The 14917-nt window shown below is 35.4% G+C and overlaps 2 protein-coding genes, 1 long non-coding RNA gene and 1 pseudogene across 3 annotated transcripts; 2 read left to right on the plus strand and 2 right to left on the minus strand.

Annotated features, from left to right (window-relative positions):
- Positions 47 to 3079, plus strand: LOC107609093 (the record flags this gene model as incomplete). Its single annotated transcript, XM_016310927.2, has 4 exons — positions 47 to 516; positions 2184 to 2358; positions 2451 to 2476; positions 2693 to 3079. Coding segments are annotated over 4 exons (891 nt in total), but the record flags the coding sequence as incomplete, so codon positions are not given.
- LOC107609092 lies at positions 3118 to 5990 on the minus strand (annotated as a pseudogene).
- LOC107609278 lies at positions 7710 to 9454 on the plus strand. The gene is made up of 4 exons (XR_002350980.1): positions 7710 to 8342; positions 8453 to 8576; positions 8663 to 8722; positions 9343 to 9454. It is a non-coding gene; the product is annotated as an uncharacterized LOC107609278 (long non-coding RNA).
- Positions 11749 to 13442, minus strand: LOC107609787 (heat shock protein 16). The gene is made up of 5 exons (XM_016311816.2): positions 13404 to 13442; positions 13047 to 13302; positions 12855 to 12969; positions 12348 to 12512; positions 11749 to 12029 (listed from the first exon to the last, which is right to left on the minus strand). The coding sequence occupies exons 1-5, from the start codon at positions 13425 to 13427 to the stop codon at positions 11993 to 11995; spliced, it is 597 nt and encodes a 198-aa protein (XP_016167302.2). The 5' UTR covers positions 13428 to 13442; the 3' UTR covers positions 11749 to 11992.

Here is a 14917-nt window from a genome sequence, read left to right on the forward strand (position 1 = left end):
TAACACCTCCTACCCCACCCCTTTCTCTCTCTCACCCAGCGCATAACACCTCCCTCCACAATACCCTCACCCCGCAAAAAACCCTAATCTTCGAATTCGAATTCGAAGAACAGCCACCGCCCATAATCCTCTCTTCTCCTTGAAGGATAGCCACTTCCCACCATTCCACTTCAGAGCTAAAACTCACCGCCAAACCCTTCTCTCCCTTCTCTCTCTCTGTCGCCATCTCTGTCCGAGCTCTCTCTGTCGCTGCTCCTCGCCGTGGGTTCGTTGCCGCTTCTCTGCTCCTCGCCGTGGGTTCGTTGCCGCTTCTCCCCTCCTCCCCGTGCGTCGTTTCTGCTTCTCCCCTCCTCTTCGTTTCTGCTTCTCCCCCCTCGCCGGCGTCGTTTCTGCTTCTCTGCCCCACATCGTGTCTCGCCGGCGTTGCTTCTCTTCCCGTGGAGTTTCTAGTCTCTGCTACAACCCTCTCAGGTCTCAAGTCTCTTCTTCTCTGCTGCAAGCCTTCAACCCTCTCAGGTCTCAAGTCTCAGTCTCTAATTCTCCCTGACTCTATAACTCTGAAATTTGAAATTTATTCTGAACATGCATATGATGTATTATTGATGATTCTGCTGAATTTTGATATATTAATGTTTTGAAATTGAGTTGCTAATTGTACCTTCTTATTTCATGTTTTGTTACTATATGTTCGAAGTGACTGAAAATATTTTCTTAATCTTCTTGTTATAACATGATTAGGTTGTTCTAATGATTGAATGCTCCTATGATTAGTTCTATTTTGCACCTTTATCGATTGTAGTTTCATAAAATCCAAAAGCAAGTCATATTTTTGCATCGATGACTAGGCCTATTTTTTAGAAACAAATATTTGTGAGAGGAAAGTTTTTCTAATTAAATAAATATGTCTTTCTTTTCTAAAAGTCATCTGCATAAAGTCAATACGAAAATAATATTAAAGGTTCCAAAATCCAAACCATTAACATAGTAGAGTTTATGCTGCAGCATTTTCTTTTCCTTTCTTGTTGGGTTAAGCAAGCTTTTCTATTGATTTTTATTGTTATTGTTATTGTCAATAAATTACATCTATTTTGGATTACCTGTTTATGATGGAGATATTGGAACACTTGATGATGATTCTGATTTGTGATGAGTTGTGTCCTTGCTAAAAACAATCAAAACGCACCGTGACAAGCACATAATGTTCTACTAAGTACTATCAAAAGAAACATTAACAAACAAGTTGGCTCCTCTGCAAGCTCCCCTCTGCTCCTCTTGGAAGCTCTGCCCTCTCTCGCCGGTGGTCTGCTCTGCAACGGCGCAACCTGCACCGACTCCAAGTTGGAAAACCGTCACTGACTCTGTTTCTGCTTCTGCTGTAGGTCAGTTTTTTATTTTTTTAGTTATTCTTTTTAATTTTTATACTGGATTTTTGCTGTTTTAATGTATTGATGCTAATTGTATTTGTATGTACAACTGATTGATTTAATTCGTAATAGGTTTAGATGAATTGTATTTGTAATTTTATAGGTAATATTGCTGCTCATAGGTTCTGTGAATCAAGAGATTGGAATGGGAAGAATTTGTCAGAGATAGTGTTATTAGATAATAGGCGCTGTGATTGATTGATTTTTTTTTTTTTTAAACAGTGTTTTAAGATGCTTCTCACAAACTCCTTGGACATAATTTATGGATTGTTATGTTTGCACTTTTATTGTGTCAAATTAAGATCCTATTAAGCAAATCAACTTGGATTAGTCTATCGGTTAACTCACTAATTCGCTTAAGCAAGTATCGATTCGAATATCGTCTTGTACATGCAGGAACTCATTGGCGCGGCAAACCCTTAAACGGAGCACAAATCCGCGGCGAATTAGTTATTCGCCTATTGTAGTACTAACTAATTTGATGTCTATTTTTCTATTAGTTATTTTATTAGTTATTTTTAGAAATTGAGACTTGATTGTTGTTAAAGTGTTAATGAAGACGTGTATTTTAAATTTTAATTTTGATGATTTTATATTTTTATTTGAGACCGGTTCAACTTGTGATCCACTAGTTGAACTAATAACCTAGTGATCTAGTAGTCTAACCGGTTTGATTATTGGTTCGGTTCTGACAACTAGGTTTGATATCACTCATACTTTCTTGGAATTCTGTTACTGAATTGACTTATACATCCCTAGGATTGTATTGGGATTGATTACCGGTAGGCATAGAATGGAGAAGGGCTTAAGTAGCATCACCACCAGCAGCAGCAAGGAAGGGTTACCTCTCACCCCTCATTCCAACTTCAAAACTGCTTCCACCGACGATGACCTCGCTCACATCCTCTTCAACATCAAATCCTCCAAAACTTCCGTAACCACCCCTTTCCATTTCCCAACAATCTCTTTCCTTCATCTTTCTGCAATTTCTAATATGACATATGTTTGATTATTTTTTTTTTGCAGGCTGTTATCAATTATGGCGCCTCTTGGTATGTTTATCTCTTCTCTGAATATGTTTGATTTATATTACTATACAAGTTATTAAGAATCGATATAATAATGGAAACTGATGTTAAGTGAACACAAAAGCAGGTAGCATCTTTTACCATTTAGGCTTACTTGATTGTTGTAACTTGTAAGGTGGTTGTGTGAAATTGAAATATAGAACAGGAGATTATGAATGATCTAGTTTCCTGGTTTTTCAGGTGCCGCGTGTGCAGTGAAATCCTCCCTGCATTCCATAGATTGAGCAATAATTTTCCAAAGCTCTCCTTCGTCTATGCAGATATTGATGAATGCCCAGAAACAACTCAACACATTCGATACACCCCTACTTTTCAATTTTTTCGAGATGGTGAAAAGGTAGATGAAATGTATGGTGCTGGAGAAGAGAGGCTGCGTGATCGCGTCTGGTTGCACTCTTGAGTACACTATACAATGTCATTTTTATTGTTAGAGTTAGGTGACATGCTTGCAATTTTCCAGTAGATGTAACATTGTGAATCATGAACAATTCAGTGAATATTCAGGCAAACCCAGTATCCAATGTTTCCATTTGAAACTACAACCATATAAACCGTCCTTTTTTGAGGTAAACAACTTCATAAATTGATAAAAAAAAAAAATATCACGTAGACAGCATTTTAAGTTTACACCAACTACACGAGATTGGCTGCAAAACAATCAACAGCAGAAATGGGAAAAGAATCGGTAACGGTTTAAGAAATTTGAAGTGGTAAAACCGAAAAAAAAAAAGAGGCAGCTAATGCTGCAAACTCCTATTTTACTAACGTATCCGCCTAAGAAGCATATCTAACCCTCGTTCCTCATCAAACTGTGAAACGTAATCTTCAATAAGAGGTACGCATTGAAGCTCCTTTTATTTTCTTGTTTACCCAAAGTCTGAAAGATGGCTGCGATGATATCCAATGTAATCTGGCTATCTCATCAAGCCTTGGGCTTGAGCATCTTCACCGTCTCCCAAGTGAAATCAGGATCGTCACGTCTGAAATGTCCGTAAGCAGCAGTCTTCTGGTACCTGAAGTTGCCTCCTCTCATGAGGTCAAGATTGATGGCAATCATTCCTAGCTTGAAGTCAAAATTTTCCTTAATCAGAGCCAATATGTCCTTGTCTGGAATCTTTCCTGTTTTGTAGGTGTCTACAAAAACAGAGAGTGGCTCTGGTACTCCAATTGCATAAGAAACCTGCACAAGACAGCGTCGAGCAAGCCTGAAGCTACCACACTTTTCGCTGCTTGCCTAACAATGTATGCACCACTCCTATCGACCTTGGTTGGGTCCTTGCCGGAGAAGGCACCTCCACCATGAGCACCCCAACCACCATAGGTGTCAATGATGATCTTACGGCCAGTTAGTCCTGCATCTCCATGGGGTCCACCAATCACAAAACGACCAGAAGGGTTGAGGTGGAAGATAGTCTTGTCATCAAGGTATTTAGCTGGGATGACAGGTTTTATTACATGCTCCTTCAAATCGCTGGCTATCTTGTCATTGGTGACAAGGACAATGTGCACACGAATCGGGATCATGGCTCCATTATCATTCTTGTACTCAACAGTAACCTGAGTTTTTCCATCAGGTCTCACCCATGGGCATGTTTTGTTCTTTCTAACTTCAGTGAGCTTGGCACCAAGTTTAGTAGCAAGGACATGAGTAAGTGGCATTAGCTCAGGTGTTTCATCTGTGGCATAGCCAAACATGTGTCCTTGGTCACCAGCACCAATTTCCTCAGGCTTTTTAGTCATGTGACCATGAACTCCTTGGGCAATATCAGGGCTCTGTTGCTCAATGTTGACCAGAACTTTGCAGTTGTCAGCATCAAGACCAACATCAGCTGAAACGAACCCAATGCCTCTGCAAGTGTCTCGAACTATTTTCTCATAGTTCACATTTGCCTTGGTTGTGATCTCACCAAAGACCATAACCATGTTGGTTTTTGTACAGGTCTCACAGGCAACCTTGCTCTCCGGGTCTTGCTCTAAACAAGCATCAAGGATGGCATCCGAAACCTGGTCACAGATCTTGTCAGGGTGACCTTCATTTACAGATTCGGAGGTGAAGAGAAAGGTCTCCATATCTGACATTAAATAAGGAAAAAGGGTGTCAGGTGAGAAAAGATATGTTGAAATGTGTTTAATGAATAATATATAAAACAATAATCAAAGAGTAAACAATGTACATTCTAATGCATGAAATTAACAAATATCAAATTTCTGTAGCACCTTCAAATATGTTTTAATCGATTGATTAGTGCATAAGTTGTCAGCCATTATAGCTCCATGTAAAGCCATAATGATCGTAGATAACCTTTTGGCCAAATGTCTTTGCATATAATGAAGTTATGCAGTATAACAGTTCGTGAGTTAGTTAGGAGTTGCACTTGTACAGTTGATTTGTTGTTATATCTATCATACTTTATATACATCTCAGGTCAATGAAGATGAAATTAGATTTCATTATCACATTAAATCTGTGATGAAATCATTGAATCGTATGTAGATCTACGATGTGAAATGTTTACAACAGGAATCAAGCACTGCGTAATTTTAAGTAAAGTCGACACGTTGATTTATCGTTACTCTAATGATTCTAGGAAAGGTAGCGATAGTTTTGGCTTCTACTAGCTTGCAAATATTTATTTTCAAAAGCTACTTCGTTTCATGCCTAATAAAATAGATCAAAAACCGCACAACCGATCTCTCAATTCTCTGAGCTTTCACTAGAGAATTACAATTTCACTTTATTATTACTTCATGCAAGCATAATCACCAAGCAAATAAAAAAAATCACAAACACAAAAAAAAAGAAAGGACATATAGATCGAATGAGCTGCAGAAATCGAGAGCCACAAATATTTTATACCAGATCTTGATAACGATAATGCGGAGCAGATCCAAATGGATTTGGATAAAGGCAATAATAACAAACGAATAATTCCGCACAAGTCCAAACAAGAAGAACCAGAAGAACAACACATTCAATAATTTTAATGGGTTTTTTAAGCAAGATTAGAAAAATTCTCTTATTCCGACGCCATTTTGGTTTATGAATTTGAAAAAAAAAAAAAAAAACCTAATTTCCCAACGGCATCCCAAACCATCCGGTCATCCCCAACCTCAACTCACTATCTCCCAAGAATCACAGCTTCACTCACACACTCTCACCTCTCTATCTGACTCACACACTCTCCTCGCCGGCTCCTCCGCCTCGTCCCCACGCCGCCAGTGTTTGTTCGCCTCTGCCACCTCCGTCTCTGTCTTTCCGGCCGCTTGTTTGTGCCGTGCCTCACCTGTTCTGCCTCAGCCTTGTGCTCGTCTGCCTCTGCTGCCTCCGTCGTCATCGTGTTGGCTCCTCTGCAAGCTCCCCTCTGCTCCTCTTGGAAGCTCTGCCCTCTCTCGCCGGTGGTCTGCTCTGCAACGGCGCAACCTGCACCGACTCCAAGTTGGAAAACCGTCACTGACTCTGTTTCTGCTTCTGCTGTAGGTCAGTTTTTTATTTTTTTAGTTATTCTTTTTAATTTTTATACTGGATTTTTGCTGTTTTAATGTATTGATGCTAATTGTATTTGTTTTAGTTATGAACTTTGATATTTGAAGTTGTTTGTGAATTTTTAATATTAAATCATGGATAATTTATTTTGTGAAATTTTGAATTTTATTATGTTCGAAATTATTTAATTTATATGTTTAAAATATATGTAGGTTTTTAATAATTTTATTTAATATTTAATTAAATCGGTTGAATTCTAGTCGAACCAGTAAACCATTGAACCAGCGAACCTTGGTGGTTTGATTTAATTTTTGGGTGTTTCCAATTCTTTGGGTTTTATTTTGTATATGTTTTCTAGCTTGATGTTTGCACCCGGTTTTATTTGTTGTTGAGTTGGCTCTAGGCTGTTCCTCCATTACTAATAGATTCTAATTGATAACAACTCAAAACACTACCACACTCATGTTTAGTCTTTTAATTCATAATACACAATTTAAGTGATAGTAGCGGTTGCATCTATTAATCATTGCGAGTTTCTTATAAAAGGAAAATAATTTAGCTTTTATTATTTTAATTAAATTGTTTGGAGTGATAGTTTTTGCTTCTAGAGTTAAATGTTGTAGTTTGAAGACCGGTAATCCAATATGCATGTATTAAATTGTGGTTAGAAATAGGCCCTATAGCAACCCCACTCTCCCAAGCCAAATCCCAAATTCAGCCTGCCTTTCCTTTCCTCCCCTCTATACGCGCCATGCGCACACCCACGTCTTAGCATGGCATTCCCTTTCTCTCCATGTCTGCCAAGTTAACAATACTTGGGGACCCACTCAATTTTTTCACTCTGATTCTGCTTAATTCCGAAACTGTTGCTGAACCTTTTGTGCCTATATACAGCGCTTTGGGGTATTTATGTGTATTATAAAATGGCAGCCACGGCACCAGGGTGATATGCCGTTGCGGATTTTGAGCTCTCCGCGGTAGCAAAGCTGTTTTGTCTCGGTAATCACGGCGATCTGCAACTGTCCACGGTGGAAATGGCGGGTTTAAGTTGCAATTTTTTTAAAATTTGGAAATGACATTGTAGTTTTTAGCCCACGTCTTACGATCTAATTTGTAGTTGTAGACTGTATCTAAAGTAGCATTGCCAATAGTATGATGCCAACTCCGAAACCTGTAACTCTGATCAATTTTCGGATCCGGTGATGGTCGATAAAAGGCCAATAGACAGCTAACAAAAATTTTATTCTTCGATTGACATCCCAAAATAAAACTGGATTGAGAGTTCACTTTATTTTGAGGTCGGTGTCACTAAATTAAAATTATTTTCAGTTAAGAAGGTTTCTCATCATGTTAACTAATTAAAAAAAATAAACAATAAAAAATACCTCGAATAGACTCTCAATTGATTTAAACAAAAATCTTCAATTTCCTTTATGTATAGAGTGCCTTCTTTAAATGGGAAATTTAAAACCTTACTAATAATATTTAGTAAGTCGTGATATTGTTTTTTTTTATTTTTGTCTTATTCTTTTTTCGTCTCAATTAGAATCCCACGTCTCTGTCCATTACATATTTGAACCTTGATACCATTCTTTAAACTTAAATTTTCGTGGTATTCAGCCTTTAAATGTAACATTTTTAGACTTTCACAGACAGATCTAAAGATTGATATAAAATCTGTTTTTAAGAGAAGATTTTATATCAATCTTTAGATCTGTCTGTGAAAGTATAAAAGTGTTACATTTAAGTGGTGAATAGGGAATTTAAGTTTGAAAGATGATATTAAGGTTCAAATATGTAATGGAGACATGGAGTTCTAACTGAGATTAAAAAAAGAGCAAAAACATAAATAAAATAGAACAATGTCATGACTTACTAAATATTATTAATAAGATTTCAAATTTCCCATTTAAAGAAGGCACTCTATACATAAAGGAGGCTGAAGATTTATGTTTGAATCAATTGAGAGTATATTCGAGGTATTTTTTATTGTTTATTATTTTCAATTAGTTAACATGATGAGAAATCTTCTTAACTGAAAATAATTTCAATTTAGTGACAACTCAGAATAAAGTGGGCTCTCGATCCAGTTTTATTTTGGGATGTCAATCGAAGAATAAGGTTTTTGTTAGCTGTCTATTGGCCTTTTATAGACCATCACTGGATCCAGAAATTGATCAGATGATCAGAGTTTCAGGTTTCGGAGTTGGCATCATACTCTTGGCAATGCTAACTACAAATTAGATCGTAAGACGTGGGCTAAAAACTACAATGTCATCAAATTTTGTAGATACACTCTTGGCATCAAGCACGCAAAGTACCACGATAAAAAAAAGGAAGCACCTGGTAATGAAAATTGTAAATATATCACTATATTATATGTTAAATTTTGTAAATAGTTTACTATACTATAGGTTAAATTTTTTATATTGATTAATTTTATTATTCTTTTGCAGGTGATGTGTCCTGATAAAATTCATGAATTATTTATGGAAAAACGTGTTGATGTTTTAAATGAGAGCATATTGACCACGAGTCAAATTTTTGGAATTCAACCCACCTCTGTTCACGTCGTGAAAAGTTCGTAATCTAAATTTTCAATTTGTACTTCTCTTCTTTTTTTTTCTTTTTCTTTTTTTTTGATTATTTTAATTATTATTTTTCAGGATTGAATCTATATGGAGGTCATTAGCAAATCAAATCGGCCTATAGGATATGTGAAAAAGGTTAGATTCATGTCTACTTGTGTGTTTAGTTTTGCTAATTGATAAGCTACTTCTCCATGATGAATTGAATTCATAAAGACAAGAATGCATTTGTTCACTCCAGTATTCAATGATCTGATTTATTATAATTGCAACATAAAAATATCATCTATATCCGCCTGAAATTATACTACCAAGATTGAGCTTACTGTAGAAAGAATCACTGGATATGGAGTGAAAGGTTAGTGGTCCCATTTTAATTATAAAATGCATGGAAACATTTATCCAAGTTGTATCAATGAATGCCTAAGTCTTTCCGTCTCAACTCTACAAATGCGACTAACAGAGTTACTTTTAAGGCTGATGAAATGAAATCTGAAACAAAAGTTGCAATAACATTAACGTAAACCTTGGTGCAATGATGCCGTAATAGCTTTGAAGTGATCAATCTCTCATGGACATAGTATTATTTGACGTTAGAGTAGCCATGATTTTTGTTGTTTTAATTTCTAAATAAACAAAAAGAAGTGACCAACTATTTGAGTTCGTAATTTTTATTGATTTTGAGTTTTATAAATGATGACAAACATTGCTTTGGGTTGAAAGCCCAATATTGTTTAATGTGTGTTTTATTGTGGCAGGCCTATAACTCCTCTCACTACCAAACAATGAAGCTGGTCTACTCCTTTGGTTATTCAAGAAAATAAACAAAGCCCAAGACTAGCATAAGCTTCAGCAACTTAAAGAGCCAAAGCCCCTCCATGTACCACCTTTCAGCAATTACATGGTTATGTATTTGCTAAAAGCAACAAGAGGACAGCTGAACCATGCAAGGATAGGTGTGGCTCTGTGAAAGCAAAAAGAACATAAGGACATCTCCACTATCCCAAGGACATTAGCAGAGCAACGTTCGGCTAGTGGGTGAGCAAAACACAAATTTGCAAATAGCAGTAGGAGCATGGAAATGGAGAAAATGAAAAAGGAGTGCATGCCAAAGAAGAAAGCAAGACAAAGGACCACATAGGTTGTGGACGGGCTCCTCATCCAGCAAGAGTAGTGGAGCATGATGAAGAAGGACTGCTTGCTAGCTGTGACAGCTCTAACGGACAACAAGGACAAGCAAAAGGAAGAAGCAACAATGAAAGCAAGTTGAAGACATATAAGGAGTTTCACTCCATCAATTTCAAAGCAAGAAAAAGAGAGAACACATGCAGAGCATCATCACAAACATGAAGCTGAAATCTTTTTCTTCTACTCAAGCTTAATTTCTGATTTTCTTTGTTATGACTGTCTTATGTCATTTTCTATTTTGAGAAAAGGCTGAACTTGTGAGGTTGAAAAGCCAAGAGAAAAAAGGCAAGAGAGTTGCATAAGAGCCACTGATTTCTGATGTAATTGGGTTGTTGAACTAGGGTTAGTTTCCCTTGCTAAATTGGGTTAGCACTTGGTGAGTTTTGAATCTGTTAGGATTTTCCTTCCAAGTTGGGAAAGCACTTGGGGTAGCTAAGCTTTGGTGAAGAAAGCTTAGGGGTAGATACTAGTTGAATTAGGGAGTAATTCAATAGTATTGGTGAATGTAATCAGTGGATTATAGTGGAAATTTTACCATGGTTTGTGGTGGAGATTGGACGTAGGATTCATTGCACAAAGAATCCGAACCAGGATACATGCTGGTCTCTTTCTCCTCTTCTCTACTCTTTATCTGTTCTGCACACGAGATAAAATGAAATAATCTCCTGCAACTTAAGCTGCTGCTAAAACAGAGTTTAAATTTTAAGGTTTTAAACCAACTTGATTCAACCTTCTCCCGTTCTCAAGTTCAAGTAGAACCATCAATGCAAATGTGCTTGGTGAAGAAGTTGTTGCGAAGGAAAATCTAAGAGGATTTTTAAAAGAAAAACCTTCGAATTTCTAGTTTGTTCTTGGGAATCTCAACTGGGACAAGTACAAAAAACCAAACTCCAATTAAGATCTGCGGAGTGCCTAGTACTTTAGTGACCTGTTTTGAAGTTTTAATAGCAGTGAACTCCTTTAATTTTTAAGCATATTGTGTTTATTATTTCATGAACAATCGTTTCTGAATTCTAAATTACGAGTTTATATTTATTGTTGTTATTATTTGGATTAGAAATTAAATTAAAATATTAATCAATCAGTACTCGGGTTGATAATGCTAACATAAAAGCAGCCAATGGATGAATGCTTCTCTGATAGAAAGTTGACAATGGTGATTATTATAGGATATTATAATTAGAAAAATGATATTGCCACTCCTATTTTTAGTATTGTCATTTCACACATGATGACACGTGATTTTTTTGCATTGTATATTTGTATAAATTTATATAAATCCAAATCCAGCAAAATATATCTTGAATCCGGACGAGGTCTTGAATACCCCTTTGAATATGGTGACTAATTCCAAGCATGGTCTAAGTGAAATCGAGTTTGGCTCTCAATCTGAGTGGTCTTTTCTTTTTGCTTATGTTTTATGTACATGACTATGATTTCTTCCGTTATTTATTTAGGTTATTCCAAGGTACATTATATTGAAGGGAAAGAAAAATAATTACAAATATTCATATATTTCAAGTAGCTATTTACCATAAAAGTTTCCTTAGCCAGCGTTGGTTTTATTATCATTTCCTTAATTCTTTTTACTTACAAGATTGCCTGTGTTATTTTGCAAATTAGATCATATAAGATGTGAATCCAAAGTCTGGTGAAAGGAGGAAAATGATTCAGTTGCTGCTGCATAAAAGTTGTCTCTATATATTTTGAAAGGTGGAAACTCAGGTGAAGATGACTTCACGTGAAGTTGATACCTAAGAGCCGTTAGATGATTTGATTGATTTGACTAAATTTTCATCCAACGACTCTCAGGTATCAACTTCACGTGAAGTCAACTTCACCTGAGTTTCCACCATTTTGAAATGTTAACTATTCAGCTTAATGATACTGAATATAATGGATATTTTAACTTTGGTTTTTATGTATTCATCATATCCGGTAATAAATCTTCAAATAAATCAACATACAATGTAAAATAAGATCAGCAATAATATCTTGATCAATCAAAATTAAGCCATAAATATGTATATACTAAGGTTCAGCCAAATTCTTTTGTTTAGTGGCATATAAAATAAGACATAGATAGACATAACTGGTACAGAAGAAATAAAAGCATTTCCAAAGCACAACATAGCCTATCTTATGATCTATTTATGATATGATCATAACCAAACAAATGCTCCAAAATATGTTTTGGCTGCAATCAACATTATTGCTCATTCAAATCTTAGGAATTATTATCTGAAGAAATCCATCCCTGAAATTTCAGAAACAAAGAAAACAAGATTAGAAATATCAGCTTCACTTCACATGTGTCTACTATTGATGAAGAATGTTAACATAGATTCAATCAAACACTAACACTTCTTTTGTAAGTTCAAATGAACTTATGTGATTGTGAGATATTGAGTCTTTATGAATCATGATTGTACTTAGTTTTCTAGCTGAATTGAACTTTGATTTTAGAATACTATTAACTCTGTAATGAACTATGCATCAGTGGCTAGTTTCAAGAGTTATGAATCTTAAATAGTCAACAAATAACAAGTTAAATAACACTTGAGGTTTCACTCACTGGAATTCAGCCGATATATGATCCTTGTTCACGCCGGAAGGGAGTGGCCCGACCGCCTCGCATGGTCCATATAGTATCTCGCGCTTGTGATACGAAGAAAACGAGGCATTTGGAGACCCTGCAATTGTCAAGTAGCTAGTAGAGCTTCTACCTTTGACAGATAACCTGCCACACAGTTCACATAGTAGGTCACAAACTTAACACAATTCATAACCAAGAATGTTAATTATTGTTAACATTTTGATTTTCTACCTACCATTCTTTCTTTCACAATTTTTTATGAAACATATATCATAAGAAATGGTTTAAACACATACATTAACATAATTTGATTTGATTAATGTAGCCAATTCCATCTAGTCAGATAAGACTTACTTTTCGATTCGTATGCATAAATTGGATCACATGGGACTTCAATAGTGACTTGAGTAAAAAGATTATGCAGCATTTTATTAAGCTTTATCCTTTCTTTCAGTTGAGAAGATTATAACAGAAATGGTTACTTACTTTTGATCATCAACCTCCACTCTTATGTCATTGATCCTAACTCCTGGAACTTCAACTGTGATAACATATTTTCCTTTTGATTCCGCGACATCCATCCTCGGAGACCACTCAGTTCCTGCTAAGAAAAAAGTTTATAAATGTAACATGCTTCCATTTTAATAACTTTTGGGTTCAAATCTCTAACATACTAACCATTAATTTCAGAATGTAGTTGGTCTACTCGTCGTAGCGGTTTCCTTGGCCTAGAAAATGAAGGAGGTTCAAGCGTACTAAATTCACCACCCTGCACTGGAGCCAATGGTTGAACCACTGAACTTGAGTAATCCGATTCAGTTCTCACCGGTCTAGCAAAACAAGGTGTACTTTCGGGTCTAGCAAAACATGGCGCTCTCGTGTTAGCAGGACTCTGATCAGATGCAGAACCAAAAGTTTTAGGAGCCGGAGCACCCTGCAAAATTTTTCATATTAATTATGCTACTAAGTTTCTTCTTCTGAAAAAGAATCACATAGAAGGAGTATTTCAGCCAATAAGAAATTTGTTGTTATTACCTCTTCAGCTGAAATCTGCCTCATGAAATAACCATGAGATTCAGACGATTGGCGCGCGAAATACACCTTGTTATCGCATCGCCGGAGCACAGAGTTCAAACTTCAAACTACCACTGCAGTTCTGATGAAAAAGGGAATGAAAATGAATTAACAAAACAAGTTGCATACACATACTAATGATGAAAAAGGTAAATATTATTATATGAGTCATCATACAAAAAATGCTAGAAAACAGAAGCACATGGAAATTCTGAATTAGTATCTTAGTATAGAACTAATTTAATTCCTTGCCCTTTATGAAACACATAGAGATCTGATGTTAAATCCTTTTAAATATGTCTTAGACAAGAGGAGAAAAAATTCTTTGGTTTTATAAAGTTGAAAGTTGCTAGAACTCTATGCTAGGAACTTTTCACATCTTGGATTTCAACATTTACTACTACCTATGAATGCAGATATGCAATGATAATGATGTCAAACTACAGAGTCACAAAGAATTTATGAAAAGCTAGATGCACAATTACATCAATTCATCCAATCTTAAACCCAAAAAGGGAAAATATTATCCAACCTTATATCAATTATGCTATGTGTGAATCTCACCAATTGATTTAAAGAATAAATTTTCCCTCTCTCCCTTTGGAGAGAATCCAAAAATGAAACAAAAGAGAATTTAATTTACATAGGATACCCAAATTATATTCAGTTAGTTAGATTCTCTCATGACAAAACATGATCCTAAGATTCTTATCATATGACCTCAATGAGGAACACAAGTTCACTACTCTTGTTCCCCACTCAGTATCAACTTGTCAAGCATGTCAATAAAAATCCAAAATTTCAATTGATCAATTCAAACAATTTCTTCAATAAAAAAAAAAAATAATAAGCAAAGAGCATATGATAAATTAATTAAAATAGGGAGAACATGAGTAGCTGCAATGTCATCAGTTGATGCAAAATGGGAAGCAATCAAGTTAACTCCTCTCCATATTTTCTTTTGTTTAGGTGATCTTATAAGAAAATATCTTTTTTTTTGTTCGAGTTATTTGTTTTTAAAAGATCTTATACAAAAGTAAAAGTAATTTTATATTTAGATATCTCATGCAAAAAGATCATTTTATGTATCAATTATGTTTGAGTATATCAATATAAAAGTATTTTTTTATTTATTTATTACCTGAAAAATATTTTTTTTTTAAGAAAAAAATATTTTTAAAAAAATGATGTAAATTGTAATTTTTCAAAGAAGATGTTTTTATTTTTTATTTTTTTAGTATTTTTATTTTTACTACTAGAAATTTTTCAAACACGCTAAAAGATAAAAAAAAAATCTTTTTTTAATTTTTATCAAAATAATAACACTCAAACAATCACGAAGTGTGTGACACTGCGTGGATATGAAGATGAATAAGATTATAAGCAGTGAGAAGCCAATCATTGAGCACTGTGGAAGTTTTTTTGGTTGAGCAAAGGAACATGTGGGGCCCTTTGAATCTAAATCTCTTTGAAAC

This window comes from Arachis ipaensis, chromosome B07 (assembly GCF_000816755.2).
Source record: "Arachis ipaensis cultivar K30076 chromosome B07, Araip1.1, whole genome shotgun sequence".
Classification (NCBI taxonomy): domain Eukaryota; kingdom Viridiplantae; phylum Streptophyta; class Magnoliopsida; order Fabales; family Fabaceae; genus Arachis; species Arachis ipaensis.

Bases quoted from the DNA above. Each gene is read 5' to 3' on its own strand.
- LOC107609787 (XM_016311816.2), bottom strand. From the start codon at position 13,427: ATGAGGCAGATTTCAGCTGAAGAG. The intron at 13,303-13,403 runs GTAATAACAACA...AAAATTTTGCAG, and splicing joins GGCAGATTTCAGCTGAAGAG to GGTGCTCCGGCTCCTAAAAC. The intron at 12,970-13,046 runs GTTAGTATGTTA...TTTTCTTAGCAG, and splicing joins ACTACATTCTGAAATTAATG to GAACTGAGTGGTCTCCGAGG.